Source organism: Doryrhamphus excisus, linkage group LG10 (genome assembly GCF_037039965.1).
Source record: "Doryrhamphus excisus strain RoL-2023G ecotype Guam linkage group LG10, RoL_Dexc_Guam_v1.1, whole genome shotgun sequence".
Taxonomy (NCBI): Eukaryota; Metazoa; Chordata; class Actinopteri; order Syngnathiformes; family Syngnathidae; genus Doryrhamphus; species Doryrhamphus excisus.
Genome location: NC_136366.1, coordinates 20,300,920 through 20,320,635, shown reverse-complemented (window position 1 = coordinate 20,320,635; position 19,716 = coordinate 20,300,920). Strand labels below are relative to the sequence as shown.

General features: G+C 40.8%; 1 protein-coding gene and 6 non-coding genes across 8 annotated transcripts in view; all 7 read right to left on the bottom strand.

Moving 5' to 3' along the window:
- The window catches only part of LOC131104292 (poly [ADP-ribose] polymerase tankyrase-1), an 82,059-nt gene that overhangs the window by 17,476 nt on the left and 44,867 nt on the right, over positions 1 to 19,716 (bottom strand). For both annotated transcript variants that reach the window (XM_058051319.2, XM_058051324.2), the window contains 11 exons: positions 9,766 to 9,860; positions 9,552 to 9,618; positions 9,284 to 9,470; positions 7,729 to 7,850; positions 7,547 to 7,638; positions 7,303 to 7,381; positions 5,790 to 5,961; positions 5,320 to 5,399; positions 3,609 to 3,754; positions 2,960 to 3,125; positions 1,699 to 1,918 (listed from right to left, as the gene is read on the bottom strand). In XM_058051319.2, coding sequence (XP_057907302.2) covers positions 1,699 to 1,918; positions 2,960 to 3,125; positions 3,609 to 3,754; positions 5,320 to 5,399; positions 5,790 to 5,961; positions 7,303 to 7,381; positions 7,547 to 7,638; positions 7,729 to 7,850; positions 9,284 to 9,470; positions 9,552 to 9,618; positions 9,766 to 9,860 — 1,426 coding nt within the window. The remainder of the gene's footprint in view (positions 1 to 1,698; positions 1,919 to 2,959; positions 3,126 to 3,608; positions 3,755 to 5,319; positions 5,400 to 5,789; positions 5,962 to 7,302; positions 7,382 to 7,546; positions 7,639 to 7,728; positions 7,851 to 9,283; positions 9,471 to 9,551; positions 9,619 to 9,765; positions 9,861 to 19,716) is intronic.
- On the bottom strand, positions 16,475 to 16,615 carry LOC131124158 (U4 spliceosomal RNA). The gene has a single exon (XR_009128817.2). It is a non-coding gene; the product is annotated as a U4 spliceosomal RNA (small nuclear RNA).
- On the bottom strand, positions 17,032 to 17,172 carry LOC131124163 (U4 spliceosomal RNA). The gene has a single exon (XR_009128822.2). It is a non-coding gene; the product is annotated as a U4 spliceosomal RNA (small nuclear RNA).
- Positions 17,591 to 17,731, bottom strand: LOC144901204 (U4 spliceosomal RNA). Its single transcript, XR_013629351.1, has one exon. It is a non-coding gene; the product is annotated as a U4 spliceosomal RNA (small nuclear RNA).
- Positions 18,161 to 18,301, bottom strand: LOC144901207 (U4 spliceosomal RNA). The gene has a single exon (XR_013629354.1). It is a non-coding gene; the product is annotated as a U4 spliceosomal RNA (small nuclear RNA).
- LOC144901208 (U4 spliceosomal RNA) lies at positions 18,718 to 18,858 on the bottom strand. The gene has a single exon (XR_013629355.1). It is a non-coding gene; the product is annotated as a U4 spliceosomal RNA (small nuclear RNA).
- LOC131124171 (U4 spliceosomal RNA) lies at positions 19,288 to 19,428 on the bottom strand. The gene has a single exon (XR_009128830.2). It is a non-coding gene; the product is annotated as a U4 spliceosomal RNA (small nuclear RNA).

Below are 19,716 nucleotides of genomic sequence, written 5' to 3'. Positions count from 1 at the left end.
CTGCAGAATCTAAGGAGATCCAGTAGTTTATACATCCGGTACACCTGCAGAATCTAAGGAGATCCAGTAGTTTCTACATCAGGTACACCTGCTGAATCTAGGGAGATCCTGTAGTTTCTACATCAGGTACACCTGCGGAATCTAGGGAGATCCAGTAGTTTATACATCCGGGACACCTGCAGAATCTAGGGAGATCCTGTAGTTTCTACATCAGGTACACCTGCGGAATCTAGGGAGATCCAGTAGTTTCTACATCAAGTACACCTGCGGAATCTAGGGAGATCCAGTAGTTTCTACATCAAGTACACCTGCGGAATCTAGGGAGATCCTGTAGTTTCTACATCAGGTACACCTGCGGAATCTAGGGAGGTCCTGTAGTTTCTACATCAGGTACACCAGCGGAATCTAGGGAGATCCAGTAGTTTATACATCCGGGACACCTGCAGAATCTAAGGAGATCCAGTAGTTTATACATCCGGGACACCTGCAGAATCTAAGGAGATCCAGTAGTTTATACATCAAGTACACCTGCAGAATCTAAGGAGATCCGATCCAGAAGTTTATACATCCGGTACACCTGCAGAATCTAAGGAAAACCAGTAGTTTATACATCCAATACACCTGCAGAATCTAAGGAGATCCAGTAGCTTCTACATCAAGTACACCTGCAGAATCTAAGGAGATCCGATCCAGTAGTTTATACATCCGGTACACCTGCAGAATCTAAGGAGCTCCAGTAGCTTCTACATCAAGTACACCTGCAGAATCTAAGGAGATCCGATCCAGTAGTTTATACATCCGGTACACCTGCAGAATCTAAGGAGATCCAGTAGTTTCTACATCAGGTACACCTGCGGAATCTAGGGAGATCCAGTAGTTTATACATCCGGGACACCTGCAGAATCTAAGGAGATCCAGTAGTTTATACATCCAGTACACCTGCAGAATCTAAGGAGATCCAGTAGCACCTACATCCAGTACACCTGCAGAATCTAAGGAGATCCAGTAGCACCTACATCAAGTACACCTGCAGAATCTAAGGAGATCCGATCCAGTAGTTTATACATCCGGTACACCTGCAGAATCTAAGGAGAACCAGTAGTTTATACATCCAATACACCTGCAGAATCTAAGGAGATCCAGTAGCTTCTACATCAAGTACACCTGCAGAATCTAAGGAGATCCGATCCAGTAGTTTATACATCCGGTACACCTGCAGAATCTAAGGAGATCCAGTAGTTTCTACATCAGGTACACCTGCGGAATCTAGGGAGATCCAGTAGTTTATACATCCGGGACGCCGGCAGAATCTAAGGAGATCCAGTAGTTTATACATCCAGTACACCTGCAGAATCTAAGGAGATCCAGTAGCACCTACATCAAGTACACCTGCAGAATCTAAGGAGATCCGATCCAGTAGTTTATACATCCGGTACACCTGCAGAATCTAAGGAGATCCAGTAGTTTCTACATCAGGTACACCTGCGGAATCTCGGGAGATCCAGTAGTTTATACATCCAATACACCTGCAGAATCTAAGGAGATCCAGTAGTTTATTCATCCGGTACACCTGCAGAATCTAAGTAGATCCAGCTACGACTGACACTGATTGTCCAAGTGTACCTACAATCTAAATCTCTGACATTTTTATATATACGTATATAAAATAGAACAGTAACTAATGAAAGCATCCGTTACCTGCCAGGTGCAAAGGGGTGGAGTTTCGGCCCTGCGTGTCTCGACAGTTGATGTTGTCGGGGCTGCATAGCTTCTGCACTCTGGCCAGACAGCCCTTCTTGGCCGCATCCAACAACGCCGCATCTCCTCTCAGCAGGTCCTGGATGTCTGTGTCCCCGTCCTTCACCAGGTCCAGGGGCGTGCTCCCGTCTCTGTTCTTCTTGGTGGGGTCTGCGCCATGCTGTGGGCAGGATACAAATACTGTATCAGTAACAAATGACTTTGGAAACATTGCAATGTTGTCAAAAAGACGACAGGTTGTAAAGCAGTCATAAAGAAGCCTCGGTGATGCTTTTAAAGTGTCAATTTGAGATCAGCTCATTAAAAGCCAATGTTGTGGGCCCACTCCCTCGAGGATCCTTAGCTGGCTTAAAAATGCCTGTGGATGTATAACTTCTGTGTTATGTGTTCATGTATTTTCCAAGAGCAGACTAGTAACGTAAAGAGAAAGCAGCCGCTTTATTCTGAGCACAACCGCTACATAAATAGGGACATAAGAAAAATGACAACAAACAGAGAAGACAAAAGGAAACCTATAGCTGAACTCTGGGCGATAGAACATCCAGAGCCAAGCAGATTAGCAAACAGCTCTGGTAGTACAAATGCTGTGTTTGTACTCTGCTGTGCCCGCATGAATGTCCAAGAATCACAATCGCTTAAATCCTTTCAAATGCTTTAACACATTTAAATTCTCACCTCTCGCCTTCTTTATCTTCGTATAGGTAGAATTTAGATGCATCTCATTAGGTTGCGTGGATGCACCTACTGTTATGGATGGTGTTACTATATAAGTTCAAGTCACAACTCAAGGACGTGGAAACAATTGGAAAGCACAACAAATCTTGAGGCACACATTTCCCACTGTGATTGTGTGTTTGCCCATGCGTGTGCCCGCCCCGCACGCGTGAATTCGGTTCTAATAATAATTTATGCGTCTCCGTATGGCAACATTGCAGTGGTGACGTAAGCGTGTCTGGAGGTGATTATGAAAGCAACAACAAAAACACAACCGGGAAGACAAACTGCAACACTTGCTGGTATTGCTCATGCAGACCGAGGTGACGGCCAAGTGTTACATAACACCTTGACCCGACTTGGATCAGAGAGCAGAAGCATAACACACGACCATTAACATTCCGAGGCTTGATCCTTAAAGCCATCAAGAATGGTGTTAATAGCGACGCTAACTCAGTCTGGAAGGACTTCAGCAGAGAGATCTTACTTTTAGCAGCAGTTTGCAGATCTCGTATTTGCCCTTTGCAGCAGCCTCATGAAGCGGCGTGAACTTCCACAGGTCGGCCACATTGACCGAGGCGCCGTGTCTGACCAGCAGCTCAGCCACCTCGTAGTGACCGTACGAGCAGGCGTTATGGAGAGGAACTAGACCCCTGCAAAGGCACAACAATACACTGTGAAGATGCATTCATTTACAACACGGGCTGTCCAAAGTGCGGCACGGGGGCTATTTGCGGCACATGGTTGCTTTTTTTATTGGACTTTATTGAAATTAAATAAGAAAAAAATCAAGAATAAAATCAAAATTTTAAAAAGTTCTAATATTATGAGAACGAAACAAAATAATATTAGGCTACCCCACACAAATCAATCAATCAATCAATCAAGAAAGTTGAAATATTGACAATTATCTAGCAAAAGTTCATACTAATAATAGGTGTTTTCACCAATGCCACAAAGCTGAGAAACTATCAGTGGCCCATGCATCCTTGCATCCTTGCATCCTTGCATCCTCTCGTTCTTCAGCATGAGGCCCTCGTTGGAAAACGTTTGGACACCCCTGATTTACAACAATGAGCTCATATGCGGCAACTGTTACAGTAATTTGTATTTTTATGACTTTGTGTGGAACGAACCCTTTGTCCTTGGCGTGCACATCAGCCCCGTGATGCAGCAGGTACTCCACCACCGACACTCTGTTGTAGCCAGCAGCAAAGTGAAGAGGGGTGGAGTGTCGTCCCTCCAGATCTCTGCAGTTCACATTCTGAGCTGTGCACAGGGACTGCACAGAGAGAGAAGGAATGGAAGAATAGATTTATAGCAGAACTCTTTGGATTGAGGATTTTTTTTTGAAATTTAGTAGAGGGTCTTTTCATGTATAAGGCAGGCCTCCCCTGTGAAGATGCCAGAAGACTTCAGGGGAGGCACAGCGGTTTGAGAAAAATAAAGACAAACATACGGGAGATTTTTTTCGTTCATAGAAAGAGTCAACTGAGCAGAAACACCACAAAATATGCTCCAGAAAATCGGTTATTGAAGGAGTATCCCATGCTCTAATTCCATCATTTACTATAATAACAAAAAATACTTCATTCTCATAATTATGACTTTATTCCCTATGACTTTATACAGTCCCTTTCATACATGTCTCTGATGTAAGCAGGGTCTTTTGACGATGATGTCATCACCCTATTAATCACCTGATATAATTCATTTCAATATTATTAGACACCCCAAAAGCTAGGATCACTTTGAAGTGACAAATCTACCATCAAAGTAAGAAACAAAAAGAAAAGGAACACAGAATAGAGAATAACTTTATTCCTCTGTCAAACAACCAAGATTAGTTCATAAAATTTAACATTCTGATACAGCGGCATGTTTTATTAGCTAATTTTGAAGCGTAAATTGAAAGCGTCAGAAACTTTGTTCCCTGCTGTTGATATCATATATAAAATATCATCCAATTTCTCTTTTACTGCTATTTCCAAGCCAATGAATTAGCCTGACAAGGACACATGACAACTGTCTCCTTGCATTCGTTAGATGCAATTCTATCTGAAAAGAAATAAAAACATCTTATGTCTTACCATTCCTATCTTACCTCATAATTTCAACTTTTTATCTCATATTTTTTACCTTTTATCTCATAATTATGAGATAAAGAGATTGGCATATTTTTTTTTCCTTTCAGGAAAATTGATATGACAAAATTTACGGGGGGGCTGACTATATTTTTTACACGTAACAGTCCACCTGGTATTATTGTATCTGTAAAATTGTCATGCAATCTGCTATTATTATTTATTATTTTATATTTATATTTAAATATTTTAAAAATAATAAAATATTATAATAATTACAATAAAATTAAAATAATTATTATATTATTATTATTATGTAAAATATGCAAATATAACAATAATATTATATAATTAATATAATAATTAGCATTAATATAATAATTATAATATCATAGTAGTTCTAATAATAATTATAATAATCTAATACTCGAATAATAATAATAATTATTATTATTATTATGTGCTTGTGTCCCTTTTTTCAGGAGCACTTTGTAAACAACAGACCATGTCAAAAAAGGAAATTGATAAAACCATCAAAAGGTTGGCTCAGGCCATGATGCCAGGTTGTATGTTGAGTTTAAATGAAATACTTTGGAAAGATTGGGCGGGCCGTATTCAAACACTTGGCGGGCCGGATGTGGCCCCCGGGCCGTAGTTTGCCCACCCCTGTTCTAACTACATTTATAGGTTAGAAAAGTGGAAAAAGCATTTTTTTTGGGCTGAAACAACAAATAATATAACGTCCATGAAAAAAATACAATACCTTGACGGTGTCCAGATCTCCAGCTTTAGCAGCTTCCAGAAGTCTGTAGTCCACATCTGAGTTTCTTACTGGGACGTTCTCTGTAGGGCAAACCAGAAGATAATGAGGACAAATATATGGATACACTTAAAAATAAAATGCCATTGCTGCTTTCCCACTACACGAAGGGTAGTAAGAAAACAGACCGAGCAGCAAAATGGGGACTGTGGACTATACTGAAGCTTCCAGAGGTAATGCACGGCAACAAGCTACTGTGAGCATGTTAATTTATCATAGTCTCGTTTTTTTATCATCCAATGCTACCAATGACAGAGTTATGAATTTGCTAAACCAACGAGGAAAGCCGCTGGGTATCACTCTGCCCTCATTGTCACTATGAAAAACTCCCTCCTGCTTATCTTCTATCGCCAGCAGTGCGCGGCAACACAGGCACAGCAAATACACACCTCCAGAAACACCCCAGACCCTACCAGTGAGTATCTGCTGAACAGCCTCATTTCCCATCTGAGCAGCAGTGAAGCCCTGCAGCGACACCAGCGAGGCGTCTGCCCCGTATCCTAGCAACAGCCTGCAGGTCTGCAGATGCCCTGCCAGCGCCGCTCGGTGTAAGGCCGTCTGACCCAGGGTGTCCAACGCGTTCACCTGCAAACCGCTTGGAATTAAAACTCAGAAGTAAAATCTATGCTATATATTGGGATGCACATATGTTTATATGAGAGAACAGCAAGTTGTGCGTGCTCAACATGTAAAGCTTATACAGGTTATAATGTTTTTTTATGTGTGATATACAGTAAAGTCTCGTTATATCGATATCTGTTATAACGAATTACTGCTTATTACGATACTATTTTCATTTCTAGTCTTTTATGATATAATTAGTTCCGTTAGTACGATACCCGGTTATTATGATAATCCGGTTACTACGATGCCCTTTTCATCTCCCGCCAGCCAATTTGGTCTGCTTATATCGATACAAAAGCAGCTTAAATCAATCTTTGCTTAAGGATTTCAATACCAAAAAAGAACACGGCGAACGGCTGCTTCCAGCCCCACATAGCTGGCCAAACACATGCCTGCAACAGAAGAACCAACTGACATAGCATACACACCTATTCCAACGAAGACACAAGCGTACAAATACATGTATTTAATTGTGTTGTATTCAGATATCTTTTTATCGCTTGCAATAATCACTGTTTTTCATATGTACATGCTGGCGTTCGTTGGTTCTTCTGTTGCAGGCATGTGTTTGGCCAGCTATGTGGGGCGGGTTGAGCATGACCTGTGAACCAGGAAGTGCGGGAATCGGTGTGTGTGCTGTGCTCTGGTGGTGGAAGTGTGAAAAATAAAGTTGACTGGAAGCAGCCGTTCGTCGTGTTCTTTTTTGGTATTGAAATCCTTAAGCAAAGATTGATTTAAGCTGCTCGACATTGTTCTATACTATAGAACAATGTCGAGTGCATTATTGCCCACTTTTAATGCAGTTCGGCGCAGGATCGGATATATCGACAGTCCGGTTATATCGATATTTTTTCCGACTCCTGACAATATCGATATAACGAGACTTTACTGTATATATTTTAAACTCTTTAGAAGGTGGCAGGAAAGAGAACAGGACTAACAAAATACACAACTCATTCATTCATTCCTTTTCTACTGCTTATCGTGGGGGGTGCTGGAGCCTATCCCAGCTGTCTTTGGGCGAGAGGCGGGGTACAACCCGGACTGGTCGCCAGCCAATCACAGAGCACATATAGACAAACAACCATTCACACTCACATTCATACCTATGGACAATTTGGAGTCACCAATTAACCTAGCATGTTTTTGGAATGTGGGAGGAAAACCGGAGTACCCGGAGAAAAAACATGCAAACTCCACACAGAGATGGCCGAGGGTGGAATTGAACCCCGGTCTCCTAGCTGTGAGGTCTGTGCGCTAACCACTGTGCAGCCAAAATATACTCCATGAATAAAAATGTACCTTGGCTCCATGTTTCTGCAGCACCTCCATGATGTCGTTATGAGCTCGCTCGGCAGCCACATGCAGAGGTGTCATGAAACTACAAAAAGGGGGAAAAGAGAATATAGTTCAATGTGAACCTTTGTCCACCGTGTCTTAGCATTTACTGTTTTTAGTTTGTGCTCTAATGGTTGGAACCTTCAGAGGTATTTGATGCTGTTTTTGCTAAGAAACACGATCAGGTCAAATCAAGTGTAGTACTTACTCTTTATTCTTCTCATTGACGTTGGCTCCTTTTCGTAACAACAGCTCTGTCACCTGTTTCCTCTTGGGGTGTGGAGATGCAACTGCACAGTGCTAAATACACACATACACACACACACAATGTATCTATGTACATCCGTGCAGCGGCATAAAAATCATTGCGAAAATTGCCGCGTGTCTTACCAGCGCTGTCTCGTGTGTGTGAGGGTGTTTGAAGTTGATGATCTCCAGCGCCAGGCTCCTCTTCGCCTTGGCCATGTCAGCTTCCCGAGCAGCTTGCAGCAGTGAATGGCCCTTAAACTCATCTTCACACACACAAGAAGAAAATGTCAACATGTCAGCTGAATTGAAAAACTGCCATGGTTTTTCTTGCAACTCAGAGCAACTTTTGACTTCATTTGACTGGTTTCTTGCGAGGCAGAGGGGTGTAAAATAATGTAACCCCCACACAACTGAGCATTTGCAAACGTTCAGACAAAAACACAACATTTTATTTTTCGGATTGAAATGACCCTGCAGGGTAACCAATATTTCACAAACTTCTGTGTTCTGTGTGAGAGCCAACAAGAGAAGAAACATGTTGTCATAACCAGTGGGGTCCAAAATGTTCAAACAACACACTATTAAGCACCAGAACAAAGCACTCCAACCTATACCAAATACAGTTATGAACATGTTCAACTACACAACCAATTCAAGAATTAAAAACAAGTTTGTGAGTAAACATCAGCGACAGACTCAATACCTTTTGCCTCTGTTTCAATACACTGTCTCAGTTATTGTTCTATATTGCATGTAACAAAACAGTCCTTTTGCCTGGTACTGTATCATTTTGCGGAATTAAACAAAGCACCACTCCACACTAATGAATTCCAGAAAGAACTCATCGCCAAGTACGGAGATGTACGGGAAGTCTGCATCAACGACTGGTGCCAGCCATGCTAGCGAAGAAAGAAGACCAAACTGCCTAAACTTTATCCAATAGGGGCCACAAAATATGAAATAATAATAATAATAATAATAATAACAATAATAATAATAATAATAATAATAATAATAATAATAATAAAAATAAAAATAATAATAATAAAAAAATAGACCAGGGTTCAATTCCCACCCTCGGCCATCTCTGGGTGGAGTTTGCATGTTCTCCCGTGCATGCGTGGGTTTTCTCCGGGTACTCCGGTTTCCTCCCACATTCCAAAAACATGCTAGGTTAATTAGCCACTCCAAATTGTCCATAGGTATGAATGTGAGTGTGAATGGTTGTTTGTCTATATGTGCCCTGTGATTGGCTGGCGACCAGTCCAGGGTGTACCCCGCCTCTCGCCCGAAGACAGCTGGGATAGGCTCCAGCACCCCCGCGACCCTCGTGAGGAAAAAGCGGTAGAAAATGAATGAATGAATGAATAATAATAATAATAATAATAATAATAATAATAATAATAATAATAATAATAATAATAATAATAATAATAACCATTACCATTAAACCAACATTAACATATAACAAATCTTTATCACCATTATTAACGCCCAGCATCCCTACCTTCCCCACCATTATTACTAATAAAAACAACAATGGCCTACACCTGCATTGCATCTGACGAGCCCAACAAGCTCCCCAGAGCGCCACGCTATTGCCATCATTCATCAAATACTTGGAAATCATACCGGCATTTATGGCGCTGTTTGCATATAAATAAATAAATAAATTGAAATGAAGCGTTTTGATTACATGAGAGTCTTTCCTTGAGCTCAGGGGTGGGCGCCATGTCCACGGAGCTCTTGCTGTGGCAGTTGAGCAGGGTGGGGTCAGCTCCATGGCTCAGCAGCAGGGAGCACACCTCCACACGGTTCTTGGACGCCGCCTCGTGGAGTGGGGTGAACTGCCACAGGTCCATGGCGTTTACACAGGCTCCATGCTGCAGGGAAATATGAGTGCACGTATTGTCAGGATGTTGCTACACGGTCGGAAAGCTGCTTTCACGTGTGCGTCATATCACCTTTAGTAGCAGCTCGGTGACTTCATAGTGTCCATAGGAGCAGGCGTTGTGTAGCGGCACCAGACCACTGCAACAGTCAAGACGCAGGATTGCTACAACGTGGGTCCCTCTCCCCTCCTATGAGCTCACCACTCATAGGGGAAGGGGATCCATGTTGGCTATTTTGTCTAAGCATTCATTTACTGCTTTGCCGGACCAGTGTACTTATACATACCCCTTGTCCTTGGCGTGAACGTCTGCTCCATGTTGTAGTAACAGCTGAACTATCCTCACCCTGTTGTATCCCGCCGCCAGGTGAAGCGGAGTGGACTAGAGAGACACAAAAAGAGGGCAACGTGAGCGCGACGAGGAAGATAGAGCTGTTAGGATGTTAGCTCGCATCAGTGCGGCGCCGCACAGCGGTTCATGGTCCTGACTTCATCACAGTCACTCAGTCAGGTGCGCTTCCACGCACAGTCCTGGCGTGAAAACTGCAGTCAGAAAGTTATTGTTCCATTCCTGAACCAGACGACAGTGATAAAGAATATATTTCCTCCATAAAACGGATGTAAAGCTGCAGTAATAAATGTTTTAAGAGGGGACCTGGATAAGATGCTTCAGCTCGCTGTGCAGTGTCTCAGTAAAAGGAAGTCAAAGTTGGAGGACGACTGGAAATATTGGGTGGGAAAATAGTCCCAGGATTCAACTAAATAGTCATTACCAGAGGTGCCCAAACTGGTTTCAGCGAGGCCACATACAGACAAGCTTTCATTTTTAGATGTTTTTTTTATTTTATTTTTTTACCTTTTCCAAAAATTTCAACATTCGGCTTTAATAATCTTTATAAATGTTCTTTCCCATAATATCTGGACTTTTTACTTTATTTTGTTCTGTTTGTTTTTCATATCACGTCTCAAAATAGCAATTTATTTCCGTCAATATTTCAACTCTATGCTACTAAAATGACATTTTTTTTAGTTTATTCTAGTAAAATTGCAACAAGAATACAACTTTTCTTTTTAAAATTTATTCTTAGAAATTACAGCTGTTTTCAACTTTCTTCTTGTACATTTTTTCCCATACTTATGACTTTATTCCCATAATATTTTGACTTTATTCTTGTTACAGTATAACTTTTTCCGCAATATTTTACCCAAAATTACAACTTTATTTGTTGTTTTGTTTTTCATAATATTATGACTTTATATAACTTCTTTTTTCCTTAATATTTCAACTCCCTACTAAAATGTTATTTTTCCTCATAATATTACGTCATTTTCTCATTTGATACAGTTTGATTTATTCTTGTGAAATTGCATCAGATTTTTCATTTTTTTAATGTTGTTGTTCATTTTTTTTCCGTTTTCTCATTAAATTCTACTTTTAGAATATGCCGCGGGCCATTAGAAAATAGCCACGAGCCACAAATGGCTCCCACGCCGCACTTTGGATCCACGGCCCCAAAATACGTAGATGTTCTCTAACTTACACTGCATATTGCAGTATTTGTTTTATTTTGCACAAAACAGTGAAATATGAAATGCATCCAGTGGTACCGCAGTAAATAACGCCCGTAATGCGTTTATGACAACATCAGTTTGAGGGAAGAGCTGCTGCCAATATTGATATTGGAAATGAAGTGCTGGACAATATCGGTTTATCGTCTAACGGTAAGTAGTGATGTCTGCAGGCAGCGAGGTAGTGCTCAGCCAAGGCCCTTTATGTATGAGATGTGACAGCAGCATTTGGAAGGGGCGGGACGTGTTAGTCATCGTCCTCATTGTAAATGCAGCATCATTGCTTGTGTGCATGTGTGTGTGTGTGTGTGATCCTGCCCGTGCCCTTGTTGGTTCACTCAGCATGTACAAACGCGTGTAAAGATTTAATCAGGTCCTGAGAACATCTTTAAGCGTCAGCTACCAGCAACACATGCACTGTTGCATCACGGCAATGTCAAGCTGAGGAGTTAAAGGTTGTCAATCTACTTATTCTATCAGAATAACCTTGTATGATACACACTGTATGTAAAAAAAAAAATCATTCTATATCATGCATTAATTTCATTTTAACGATTGCACCAGGCTGCTTTCATGCTCAGAGAAGAGGAGGAAAAAACATACGTCATGAACTGCAAAGCAACACTGAGACCCTTTTGTGTTTCTTTTATATAAGCACAATATTTCTGCTGCCACAACAATGTAGCTGGCAAGGTTAAGGTCAGCTCAAGCTGTTAACACAATTCCTAGGCATGATGACACCACATAACATGCTCTTATCCTGCATTAAAACATGCACTGAAGACCAGGAGAGATTTTCTCCAGAGATTTCGAGGGAAAAAAATGCATCTCAGTAAATACAAAAATGTTAACATGTATGGATGATTGATGGTGTAACGAAGAAACAGGTCTAAATGTAAATGTTTAAACATGACTTCTGAACAGATATTTGATCATCTATCTTGAGATGACATTTGCCGTTGGCGGCGACATTTCATGCACGCTGTGTGGCCGAGGGCAAGTCTATGATGAATGAAGTGAGCCTTAAGGGTATATATACTGCGAAGCGAGTTGGCTAGGGTGGACACATTTAAAATACACACGTCAGACTCCAAGGGAACAAAGGCAATAACATAAGACATCCTACTTTGTTGTTTCTAATCATCTAAAAGCCTTTCTGTAAGCAGTCGGGCTTGGAGTGGGGGATGCGAATCCATTGAGGGAAATAAACAGCAGGAGAAAGATGTGGAGAATAAGATCCAACCAAGTTGAAAATGCTCATTTCTGCATTTTTGCGCTGAACAATTATCTTTTTTGGTATCCCCCCCCCCACAGAAACAAGAAACATTTATCCACATAAGCATCCGAGCTAAAGCAAAAATGTCATTCAACTATGACGGTGTTAATTCCCACTTTGTTGTGCCACTGCGTTTTTCTGCCTCACAATTTGCTCTCTTAATGCACCTTGTCAAGTTGTTCCCATGACAACAATGACTGCTAACTGTCAGCAGTTGCCATAACGACGTAACACGGCGCCTGAACAATCATTGTACACCAATAGTTTGATGACGGTAACATAGCAAATGCACCATTTGACTTAAAAGGCGATAAGTCATGTGACTTTGTTCTTCTTTAGACAACAGGCAAAATGTGTAAACACGGATGGTAGAAAAATGGCATCGAAAATGGCTTAGGCTGTCGTCAACTGACTCCACATTTTACTGACTATTTCATTCTCACGGTAACAAGAGATAAAGTGTGTCCTTCGTCAACCGGCGGACTTTCATCTCGTCACTCGTGAAAAATATACTCGCTATGTGTCATATTTTGTCGCAAAATGCGACCATTTAGTCGCAGTCTGGAGTCCTGCACCACGGTATGTCATCTTATGACAAACTACCAACTGCAACTGCTTCACTTCCTCCTTCAATTACAACATGCCCGAGGCTTTCATACGCAAGAGATGCCCAATTTGTCATTGACAACAGTTCATTAAGGGAGGTCTGGTCTCTCTTTGTCATCTGCCATCTGATAGATGTTTGGAGTGTCTTGTAGGGAGTGGAATCTCTGAGCTTCAGGATACATTCACAAAAATAAGTACTTTGGCTACTGTTCGTACAGTGCATCCGGAAAGTATTCACAGCGCTTCACTTTTTCCACATTTTGTCATGTTACAGCCTCATTCCAAACTGAATTAAATTAATCTCTTACCTCAAAATTCTACACAAAATACTCCATTATGACAATGTGAAAAAGTTTTTTTTTGACTTTTTTGGAATTTATTAAAAATAGAAAACAAAAAAATCACATTTACATAAGTATTCACAGCCTTTGCCATGAAGCTGAAAATTGAGCTCAGGTGCATCTTTTTTCCACTGATCATCCTTGAGATCTTTCTACAGCTTAATTGGAGTCCACCTGCAGTAAATTCAGTTGATTGGACATGATTTGGAAATATAATAACTGTCTATATAAGGTCCCACAGTTGACTGTGCATGTCAGGGCACAAACACCAAGCATGAAGTCAAAAGAACTGTCTGTAGACCTGCGAGACAGGATTGTCTTGAGGCACAAATCTGGGGAAGGATACAGAAACATTTCTGCTGCTTTGAAGGTCCCAATGAGCACAGTGGCCTCCATTATTCCTAAATGGAAGACGTTTGGAACCACCAGGACTCTTCCTCGAGCTGGCCGGCCTTCTAAACTGAGCGATCGGGGAAGAAGGGCCTTAGTCAGGGAGGTGACCAAGGCCCCGATGGTCACTCTGTCAGAGCTCCAGCGTTCCTCTGTGGAGAGAGGAGAGCCTTCCAGAAGGACAACCATCTCTGCAGCAATCCACCAATCAGGCCTGTATGGTAGAGTGGCCAGACGAAAGCCATCAGACCAGAGAATTTTGTTTCTCATGGTCTGAGAGTCATTCAGGTGCTTTTTGGCAAATTCCAGACGAGCTGCCATGTTCCTTTTACTAAGGAGCTTCATGGCAAAGGCTGTGAATACTTATGTAAATGTGATTTTTTTGTTTTCTATTTTTAATAAATTCAAAACATGTCAAAAAAATCTTTTTTCACATTGTCATAATGGAGTATTTTGTGTAGAATTTTGAGGTAAGAGATTAATTTAATACAGTTTGGAATGAGGCTGTAACATGACAAAATGTGGAAAAAGTGAAGCGCTGTGAATACTTTCCGGATGCACTGTATGTGCTGACCCATCAAAGGTACGGTGGGAGCCCATCAGATAAGAATAGATGTGTTGAAATAATGAATATTAATTAGACGTTGTCGGCTGTGACATCCCTTGTCTTTTACTTCAAACCTACCTGCCACTGCTATTTACCAAAGCCTTTTCCATGAGATGAATGACACTCAGAGAGATTTTCACCATCACACGGTGATGATAAAAACACAGTCAGTTGGCACTCCCAAGAAGATAAGCTCTCATAATAAACATTTAAACACGTCGTCAATCACTGGATTTTTCTCTCCTTTTGACTCTCTGGCTGTCAAATTCACTCATTTTCTGCGGTTGCAACGCATACCGGTAAAAATACAGATCCCCAATTCCCAATAGAGAGAAATACCCATTTCATTTCAAAGATGGGATGTGTTCTCTGAATGATAAATAGAGTATAAGAGGCTGAGAGTCAGTGTGGGGTGTTTAAGTGGGACATTTGTCTTATGCAGCCAGAATGCACAGGTACTGTATGTTTCCAGAGGAAGCAATCAGTGTGTGTGTGTGTGTGTGTGTGTGTGTGTGTGTGTGTTGGGTTGAGGCAGCCTGATAACGCTCTCTACTCAGCAGTGTTAATAATATCCCGTGATGGGGCCTCAATCACCTGAGTGTACAAACGAAGGCAATAGGTTTTCCAGAAATGGAAGATATATTATTACATAAACGGAACATAAATAATGAGGTTTTCCACTGGAGCGTCATGATGCATCCCAAGTTCATTAATGCTCCTGATTTCTTTGTTGTCACAATTATGGTACGGTTTGTAGTCAGAAGTCAAGAGTCCAAAGAGGACAAAGGATGAAAACCCTGTTCCAAAATCTGTTCCAAAACGTGTTTGAGGTACTGATGTGACACTGCCCCAAGAATAAATTCACATTGCCTAACTTTACTGATATACTAATCTATGTACAGATATATGTGTCTACAATATGTCATAAAATGCGAGCATGCATGTACAGTACATGTACGGTGTAGGCCTGAGAATGACAAGTCTTAGCTTTTGTGAGTATCTTATAGACATTAAGGAGGATTTTCGGCAAAATTAATGTTCGCAGTCGAATGTAATCCCCATCAAGCAATTAATTTTACACCTAAGACCATAACAGGGATGAAACTGCACTGGCGTGAAAATGTATTCCATCTACATGGCTGCTTTTAGTCGGAGGAATTTGAAGAGCGATGCAAATGATGTCGGAGAGGTCACTTTATAACAAGCTTGGGCTTTTTTCGTCATGCTGGATATTCTTCATGTCATCTATTTAAGCACCGTGTTCAGCTTCCCTTAGTGCACTCTTTGTTTGTGTGTTGCATTTTGGATGAGATTTAATTCCCCTGACCCGCCCCCACTTCCCAGAAGACAGTGGTCATAGGTGATCTCAAAACAATTATTGGTAAGGCAGTGATGTAATACAAGCAGGCTGCATACGAGCATTTTTAAGAGCTCTAAAGTACCTATAATTATAGCAGAAACCCCCACAGGGTTGCCGTAGCATTAATATGATATTTACCAAGAATTGCACAACCCCCGAAGCTCCTTATTGTCCTCCGAGTTGTCCTATAGCAACCAGATCAACCAGATCAGACTGAAGGTGCATTCACATGCATACCCCTTAGTCAGTTTTCATAAAACCCTTGTTTGAGTTCCTCCTTTGTACAGATTTGAACAACACAATGATACGTGGGTGTGAGACTATCCCACTGGCAAACAGATATTTTTAAAATATCATTCACATTCTCAGGAAATTGCATCGATCACAACCGGACCATTCAATTTGTCTTTCATGCTCAAAAACTAGACCTAAATATTTATCTTCTAAGGGAAGAGGCCTGCCCCATCTAAGAATGGTTTCACTGTTTTGGTTTGCAGAACAACAGTTGTTAAGATAGAAAAGTAGGAAGACCTCTGCCAGCCAACGACAATGGTTGGGGTGGAGTCAACCTCGTTAGGTCATGGACACACCTGAAAACCACAGGGCCTCTGGTCATGTTTATTTCTTCTGAAGTTTACATTCTGACTCTCTCAAACTCGGGTCTGTGTTTTCAGTTCAATTTCAGTTCTGACAGTCTCAATGTCATGTGTCTGTGTTTTCATTTAATTTAACAAAATTATTGAATGCTAAAGTATCATTATGCCACAACGCATTAAGAAACTCTTAGATGACAGCTTCATCAACCAAACATCCTTCATACACTTACTTGCATGTACAGTATAAGTAGTCTCCTTAGAGACTGCCAAAAATTGCCATAGCCAACTATTTTTCAAGTTGTCAAGGCAGGGTATTGGGTAAAGTTTTCAACTAGCAATAATCACGCCTCGGATAAACCTCATAGGCTACAATACTGCCACTGCGCAAAGCTGACATTGGACCATTACAAACAAGATAGCCTTGACCTGGCCTAAACGCCTAAGTTACGGTCTTCAGTAAAGACTTGCTCCCAAACAATTCTGACTCTCAATGTCCCAATGTCACGTGTCTGTGTATGGTTTTCATTAAATTTAATACAATTATCCAAAGCCCTGATTGCGACACAAATCAGTATGAGATTCATAGGTGAAGTGTTTATGGTGGACCAAAACAAATTTCTGAACTTATATGATTTCAGTTCGGAAGCTCTCAATATCCCAATGTCATGTGTCTGTGTCTTCATTGAATTTAACAAAATTCTGAAATACAACAGTGTCATTGTGCCACAATGCATTATCAGACTCTTAGATGACAGCTTTGTCACCCAAACATCCTTCATACACTTATTTGCATTTACAGTGTAAGTAGTCTCCTTAGAGACCGCCAAAAATTGCCATAGCCAACTATTTTTCAAGTTGTCAAGGCGGGGTATTGGGTAAAGTTTTCAACTAGCAATAATCGCGCCTCGGATAAACCTCATAGGCTACAATACTGCCACTGCGCAAAGCTGACATTGGACCATTACAAACAAGATAGCCTTGGCCTGGCCTAAACACCTAAGTTACGGTCTTCCACAAAGACTTGCTTCCGAACTTTATATCTTTCAATTCTGACTCTCAATGTCCCAATGTCACGTTTGTGTATATGGTTTTCATTAAATTTAATACAATTATCCAAAGCCCTGATTGAGACACACATCAGTATGAAATTCATAGGGGAAGTGTTTATGGTGGACCATAACTTATTTCTTAAATTAACGTTATTTCTGTTCAGACACTCAATGTCATGTGTCTGCGTCTTCATTTAATTTCACAAAATTGTGCAATGCTACAGTATCATTATGCCACAATGCATTATCAGATTCTTAGATGACAGCTTTGTCACCCAAACATCCTTCATACACTTATTTGCATTTACGTGTAAGTAGTCTCCTTAGAGACCGCCAAAAATTGCCATAGCCAACTATTTTTCAAGTTGTCAAGGCGGGGTATTGGGTAAAGTTTTCAACTAGCAATAATCACGCCTCGGATAAACCTCATAGGCTACGATACTGCCACTGCGCAAAGCTGACATTGGACCATTACAAACAAGATAGCCTTGACCTGGCCTAAATCCCTAAGTTATGGTCTTCCACAAAGACTTGCTTCCAAACTTTGTATCTTTCAATTCTAACTCTCAATGTCCCAATGTCACGTGTGTGTATATGGTTTTCATTAAATTTAATACAATTATCCAAAGCACTGTTTGTGACACAAATCATGATAACATTCATAGGTGAAGTGTTTATTGTGGACCATAACTTATTTCTGAACACTATGTGATTTCAGTTCTGAAGCTCTCAATATCCCAGTGTCACGTGTCTGCGTCTTCATTGAATTTTACAAAATTATCAAATACAACAGTGTCATTACACCACAATGCATTACCAGATTGTTAGATGACAGCTCTGTCACCCAAACATCCTTCATACACTTATTTGCATTTACAGTGTAAGTAGTCTCCTTGGAGACTGCCAAAAATTGCCATCGGCAACTATTTTTCAAGTTGTCACGGCGGGGTATTGGGTAAAGTTTTCAACTAGCAATAATCGCGCCTCGGATAAACCTCATAGGCTACGATACTGCCACTGCGCAAAGCTGACATTGGACCATTACAAACAAGATAGTCTTGGCCTGGCCTAAACACCTAAGTTACGGTCTTCAGTAAAGACTTGCTTCCGAACAATTCTGACTCTCAATGTCCCAATGTCACGTGTCTGTGTATGGTTTTCATTAAATCTAATAAAATAATCCAAAGCCCTGATTGCGACACAAATCAGTATGAGATTCATAGGGGAAGTGTTTTTGGTGGACCAAAACTTATTCTGAACTTTACGTGATTTCAGTTCTGAACCTCTCAATATCCTAATGCCATGTCTATGTGTCTTCATTGAATTTAACAAAATTCTCAAATACAACAGTGTCATTGCGCCATAATGCATTATCGGATTCTTAGGTGACAGCTGTGTCACCCAAACATCTTTCATACACTTATTTGCATTTACAGTGTAAGTAGTCTCCTTACAGACTGCCAAAAATTGCCATAGCCAACTATTTTTCAAGTTGTCAAGGCGGGGTATTGGGTAAAGTTTTCAACTAGCAATAATCGCGCCTCGGATAACCCTCATAGGCTACGATACTGCCACTGCGCAAAGCTGACATTGGACCATTAAAAACAAGATAGCCTTGACCTGGCCTAAATCCCTAACTTACGGTCTTCCACAAAGACTTGCTTCCAAACTTTATATCTTTCAATTCTGACTCTCAATGTCCCAATGTCACGTGTGTGTATATGGTTTTCATTAAATTTAATACAATTATCCAATGCACTGTTTGTGACACAAATCATGATAACATTCATAGGTGAAGTGTTTATTGTGGACCATAACTTATTTCTGAACTCTATGTGATTTCAGTTCTGAAGCTCTCAATATCCCAGTGCCACGTGTTTGTGTCTTCTTTGAATTTAACAAAATTCTTGAATCCTAGAGTACCAACATGCCATAAAGAATTGTCAGTTTCTTAGATGATACCTTCATCAACCAAACATCCTTCATCTGCTTTTTTGCATTCACAGTGTAAGTAGTCTCCTTAGAGACTGCCAAAAATTGCCATAGCCAACTATTTTTCAAGTTGTCAAGGCGGGGTATTGGGTAAAGTTTTCAACTAGCAATAATCGCGCCTCGGATAAACCTCATAGGCTACAATACTGCCACTGCGCAAAGCTGACATTGGACCATTACAAACAAGATAGCCTTGGCCTGGCCTAAACACCTAAGTTACGGTCTTCCGTAAAGACTTGCTTCCCAACTTTATAGCTTTCAATTCTGACTCTCAATGTCCCAATGTCACGTGTCTGTGTGTGGTTTTCATTAAATTTAATAAAATTATCCAAAGCCCAGATTGAGACACACAACAGTATGAAATTCATAGGGGAAGTGTTTATGGTGGACCATAACTTATTTCTTAAATTAACGTTATTTCTGTTCAGACACTCAATGTCACGTGTCTATGT